At 41.3% G+C, this 6,000-nt stretch overlaps 1 protein-coding gene across 4 annotated transcripts in view; it reads right to left on the reverse strand.

The window, feature by feature from the left end:
* The window catches only part of prg4b (proteoglycan 4b), a 7,237-nt gene extending 1,761 nt beyond the window's left edge, over positions 1-5,476 (reverse strand). Inside the window, exons 1-11 of one of the 4 annotated variants that reach the window (XM_034530168.1) lie at positions 5,219-5,476; positions 5,032-5,102; positions 4,589-4,705; positions 4,231-4,353; positions 3,877-3,933; positions 2,903-3,211; positions 1,688-2,422; positions 1,114-1,200; positions 746-882; positions 396-552; positions 105-212 (exon numbers count right to left, since the gene is read on the reverse strand). In XM_034530168.1, the coding sequence (XP_034386059.1) occupies positions 105-212; positions 396-552; positions 746-882; positions 1,114-1,200; positions 1,688-2,422; positions 2,903-3,211; positions 3,877-3,933; positions 4,231-4,353; positions 4,589-4,705; positions 5,032-5,098 (1,897 nt within the window). In that variant the 5' untranslated portion in view covers positions 5,099-5,102; positions 5,219-5,476. Of the gene's footprint in view, positions 1-104; positions 213-395; positions 553-745; positions 883-1,113; positions 1,201-1,687; positions 2,423-2,902; positions 3,212-3,876; positions 3,934-4,230; positions 4,354-4,588; positions 4,706-5,031 lie in introns of all 4 variants that reach the window. The other 3 variants (XM_034530171.1, XM_034530172.1, XM_034530170.1) reach the window with 3 other exon arrangements.
* Positions 5,477-6,000: the final 524 nt, after the last annotated feature.

Consider the following 6,000-nt stretch of genomic DNA (forward strand, 5'->3'; position numbering starts at 1 on the left):
TGCTCACTGTTGTATTTATACAGGAATCTGTCATTATTAAAATTAATGTATGTTAAAATGGTTCTTGTCCTGTTTGCATTTTTCATTTTTCATTCTTTGAGTACCTGCTTGTCGAACCATTCGGTTGCGGACGGTGTAAACAGCGTGCTGGACTTTCCTGCCACATGTTTGACTGGTGCCAAACTGGTATGAATATTTCTGCACCGATCCCCCTGGAAGAACCAATCGAGAGTCCATTTCAGAATGTATTTGCACGTCTAAATTATTTACATGATATAAACAGTATTTAATTATTACAAATAAAAATGTTTTACACAGGAAAAAAATACAATAATAAAAAAATCAATAAAGAAACTGAAAATGATTAGTAAGCTTGAGTAACAGCAGTGCATCACCTCTCTTAAAGAAGTAAACTGACTCTCTCCTCCTCTGGAACTGAGGCACAGACAGAGCAGCTGTGATTTGACCTCGAAGCCCATCAAAACCTGCTTCAATGGCCTTTGGATAGTTGCCATCCAACGCATCATTTTCAAATCTCCAGTACTGGGATCCCTGCAAAGGTCACAATCGAAACATTAAAAGTCAAGCACCAAAAATAAGACGGCTCAAGAGGAATTGTGAGTTTAATGAACAGCCAGGATAATATATTTCTGGCATCCTGATACAGTGCAAAGGGTCTCGCCCATGAAATCCTTTAAATTCAGATTTGTCAAATTCACTCTGGTTTTAGATCGAATGAATATACCTTGAAAATATAGGTTTTGCCTTGGCAGTTGCAGCGGGTGAACGCAGTGTCGATTGGGGAAGGGACGCCCCACACTTGTGTGATGCCACGAGCCGGACCAGGCACCATGTATTTGTCCAGAAGCCAGAAGTAGTGACCTTAAAAAAAAAAAAATCAATGCAGGAATATAAAGATGTAATAGCACTCATACGCGGAGATATGATTTGAGTTGATTTCTGGGGCCGATGTTTCTTTTATAAGGAACTGCTAACAACTCAAACTGAAAATATTGTATTAAAAGAAAAAATCGAAAAAGATTTCACTTTTCACTTCTCTTTTGTATATTAATAGAATAACGTAACTTGTAAAGCTGCCTGACTGGCACTAACCTCTAAAAACCACCATTGTGCCGTTCCTTAGCGTGGTGACTGCACCGACCGGCCGCCCACTACACAGATTGGTATCGTTTCTGTCATCTAAGAAAAAGGACACAATTTATTAGTAAAAACATCTGTTTGGATAAACAATCACAATCACAGACAGGTTACTGGGTGTTAATTGTAATGTGCCCCAGAAGCTGTAATAATTCCTTTCCATTCTTTAAAGTATCTAAGTTTTATTTAAAAGTGCTTGATTATTTACGGAGAGGGAAAACAGCCGCCTCTGTCACTTAATATAGTGTAGCTACACTTTAAAGGAAGCTCTGTGGACCCAGAGGCATAATGGCAAAACCACAAGCTCATAAAGCAGGCTGAGAACAGTAATAAATATGTACCAGAAAATAGAGCCCTCCCCTTTTGCAATAGTGTTAGACTACAAACTTGATATCTTCAAAAACCTACAAGGACGACATTTCAGTCCTCAAACTGACATTTCTCCTCTCAGAGTCGCATCATTCACCTTTGAGTGTATTTGGTTTCTATGAGTGCTGTGTTGAGAATCTGGACCAAGAACCTTTCTTACCTGCTTGGTAGTCTCTAGGGTCACCTGTGTTGAGAGTTTGTGCAGTGTCCAGAGGCTTAGTCTCAGGTTTGGAGCTGGGTTTAACTAGAGTCGGTTTAGTTGGCGATGGCTTGTATGGGTCTGGTTGGTCCTGGGGTTTTGAGGTGACTTGGGATGGTGCGGGTTTGGTCGGGTCTGGAGTGACATTGAGTGGATGAGCAGTGGTTATTCCTGGTGTCACTTCCTCTGTAGTGTCAGGCTGCACTGCATCTGTGGATGAGGGAATGTGGGTCGTCAGGGCATCAAGCTCTGGCAAGTCCCCGTTCCCCTCTGGAGAAGCACTGGGTGGAGGATCTTCAAGGTCTGCCGGAGAAGATGAAGGGCCTGTAGTGACATCCGGTTCGTTTGAAGTGGTTGCCTCAGGGATGGTTGTCGGGTCCAGTGTTGAGGCCGGGATGGTAGTGACCTGAGAGCTTTCTGGGACTGTGGAGGAGGCCTGTGTGGGTCCTGTGGAGGCTGTTTCTGATTGGGTTGTTACCTCTGGTTCAGCAGAGGGGCCTGCAGTCGGATCCACAGAAAGAATGTCATCCTCAAGCTGTTCTTCTGCTGTCTCAAGCTCTGGGGTGTTGGCTGTGGGAGAATACTCTGTTTGTGGTACTGAGGTTGGAGTAGGCTGGTTGGAGACATGGTCAGCTGCTGTTGTGGGCTGAGGGAGAGTTGTTCCCGGGTCGGATGAGCTGGTCGGATCTATGGCAACTGGAGGAGGACCGACATGATTATGAACTCAACACCAGTAAGAAGCATGTTTTTAAAAAAATCATCAAATTAAGGACAGCTTGTCCAGATTGGTGGCAAAGTAAAAGACACCTGAATATATATGTAGAGAAACATACATGAACGTAAAGCATGTAATTGATCATCCTCCACACATCACCCTTCAGTGAAAATGTAACTAGCACAAACCAATGACGAGAATAAGACATATCCAAGATGTGAAAATGTCTGCATTGTAGTTGTCTAAAATGTTTTATAAACAAAAATGTTGATTTAGAATGAATGTGTTTTGCTGTAAAAAAGTAAGAAAATCAATATGGTGAATATGGTTTTGTCTTTCTAGTCACAAGAATTACACATATATTGTCGAGTCTTGGATCAACATGTTAAACACAGCTCTCTTCATGTTGTTTATTATTCTATGTATGAGCGCCTGCCAGGTAGTCCCTGGATATCACGTACTTGTGCTCTCAGTGGGGGCCTCCTCAATGGTGGGGTAACGTGTGGAGGGGTTGTCATCAGTCTGTGTTGGTTTGTTGTCTGAGATAGTTGTTTGTGTCTGAGGGAAGACTGTAAATGTCTCTGTACCGAACTCCAGAGTATCTGGATCCTGGATGGGTTCAGTAGGAATGGGTTCAGTAGGAATGGGATCCAGAGGGTCAGCTGTATCCCATCCGTAGTCACTGGTGCTCTCTGGTATTGGACTGTCCTCCGGGTCCTCCACTTCATACTTGGTAAACTCGTCATTGGGAAACATCTGGTTGTTCATATCTAGAGGAATTGGGAAAAAGATGCACGCCTGGATGTCACACTCGTGGAACTTTACCGGATTTGGACTGACCAGTGGAATCACATGGTCATCTGTGGCAAAATTTAAATATTAAAATATAAGATAAATTGGCATTCTTCTCAGTTTTTTTCCAGCATTTGTTTTCTTGAGCATGTACGTCAATGACAATCCAGACGGAAATGTCACAACATGTCTTCCTCCTGAGAGAGAAGTAACACAGATGCAAGAGTATCACCACCCACAAAACTATTCAAAGCCAACTACTGAAAAAAATCCTCCAAGAAAATGTTCTGTCATCCTTTCTTGGCTTTATGTGGTGCTTTCCTCTCCTGTGACTGAGCCTGTGCCCGTAACCCTCCTACTCACTCATGGCCACATTGCTTCCTTGTGTTTCTGTTGGCCGGTGGGGCTTGTGCTCTTGGCTTGTTCTGGTGAGACTTGGCCCCGAAAGCAAACCACAGCAACAGAGCCCCAGTGTGGTTGTCAAGCGTACACATCTTTCTGCCATCTTCCTAACGTATGCCTTATTAAAAATACTTATCATTGAAGTAATCTCAAACAAATGATCATTGTTTTTTTGTCTTTGGAATCCAGCAGCAACTATTTGAGATGTGAAATAAAGTCCTTGAGTAAATGTCATAGTCACCTTCGTCGTTTCCCTCGCTGAATAGAGAAGGCTCTGTTGCTTCATTCAGAGTCGGCTCTGTACGAATGTTCATGAATAAAGGTTAAAGAGTTAAACCTGTGAAAAACAATTTGCCTTCAATCATCTGAAATGATAATTGATACATGGCAGTGCAACTGAGAAGGGTGAAGCCACGACTTCAGCAAATATCACGGTGATGCTAGTGCGAACAAGACTGGCAGGGAATTCTGTTGAGTTTACCTGCAGAAAACACACACACACCTACACACACACACACACACACACACATTCTCACACACACACACACACACACACATATATCGAACCATGCTGACTTTGTTAGACAAGGCTTACCCTCTGCGTCACAGTGGAGTTTGTGATCTGAACAACACTGCTTGAATTTAGAGCAGTCAGAGTCGCAGCTACACAGCCGGCCTCTTTTGAAGCTTTCTCCACATCGTCCTTTACATGAGTTTTCTGTTGCACACAAACACAACATGACGACACAGTGCTGATTAATTTAAATGGATATGATTATTTTGTTATTCATTTGAAACATTAAGGCAGTATATGAATTGTGGCTCTCTTCAGGACTGAGGATTGATAGAAAAGATATTGTACAAACTGTATATATTGTACAAAACATGAAAACCACATTGGATGAGTTACAATTTCAGGTACTGCTGGTATGTCAGAAGGGGGAAATTCTCACTTGTGGTGCATTGAGATTCGAAGTCTTTGCAGCACTCTCCATAAGACAGGCAGTTGTAATCACACTGACACATGGAGCCCCTGTAGTACTCACCACCACATCGACTTTTACAGCCTGCTATTTATGAGATAGTGCACATGGAAACAGAAAATGTCAGAGAGGGATATAACAACACCTGTGCGTAATCTTCTGTCCAATAGGACATATTGTGTAAATGACATGCAACTGTGCCAGAAATTGATTTCTAAAGTCGTGACAAACACACAGTCATATGTTCCTCCCTGGTAAAAGATTATTAACAGAATAAACAGTACAAGAACAGAACCCATCCTGGATACTCACCAGAAAAGTCCTTCATTAAAAAACACATTCAGAATACTGAATAATACATTTCAGTTAAATGTTTCTCTCTGCTGTACAAAGGCCACACAAGTTATACTCACCCTGAGCAGCACTACATGTCAAGGCACACACAAGCAAAATAACAGCACAAAGTACAGTGGAAGACATCCTTCTGTAAATAAGAAACAAGGCACGAGACACTCAAAGAATCAATACATTACAGCAAAAATAGCATTCATTCATTCTGAACATCCTGAAAGATAAAAGAGGAAATAAAAGGTAACCCACCTTCTTTGAGCCTGTTAGAACACTGCTGGATGTTTGACTCGGCTGCTTTTAAAAGGCTGAGAGAGACCAGCTGACTTCCCGTTAATTGGTGGATCCAGTCTAATTAAAAGTGTTATGACCTCACAGGCTGGAGGGAGGATCCTCCAGACCAGACCAGACCAGACCAGACCAGACCATTGGTCCAGAAAATGATGAATCTCAAACAACAGCTGGAAGTACACCAACACACATCTGTGCCAGGCAGACGGCTGACTTCACAGACGCACTTCTGAGCAACAGGAAGAAAAACAGTGGTTGTGACTATTCAGTCACACTGTGGGTGAACTGGACACTTTCACATGTACCAAGACGTGGTTTGTCAAATCAAAACCATACGGACAGTCAGGTCAATTCTTTAACTTTGAATTACATGAGCGCTACCACTGGTTGACAAAGTATTCAGATGATTTACTTAAGTACAATTAGCAATACCACACTATAAAGATATTAAATTAAAAGTAAAAGTCTTGCATTCAAAATTGTACCCAAGTAAAAGTACATCTTATCATCTAAATCTATGAAAAGTATGATATATTAATTAAGCAGAATGAACCCTTTTTTATATTGTTTCATTATTGAATTATTAGTATTAATCCATGAACACCAAATAAGTAGTTTTTTCTCATTTTTACTGCTTATATACTTTTGAGCAGTTTAATTAAAAACTAATATATTTTAAAACTGATGTTTTTTATGTAAAATTATCTGCCTAGCTGTTTGTAGTGAAGTAATAACATGAGGCA

This window comes from Cyclopterus lumpus, chromosome 4, assembly GCF_009769545.1.
Source record: "Cyclopterus lumpus isolate fCycLum1 chromosome 4, fCycLum1.pri, whole genome shotgun sequence".
In the NCBI taxonomy this organism is placed as follows: domain Eukaryota; kingdom Metazoa; phylum Chordata; class Actinopteri; order Perciformes; family Cyclopteridae; genus Cyclopterus; species Cyclopterus lumpus.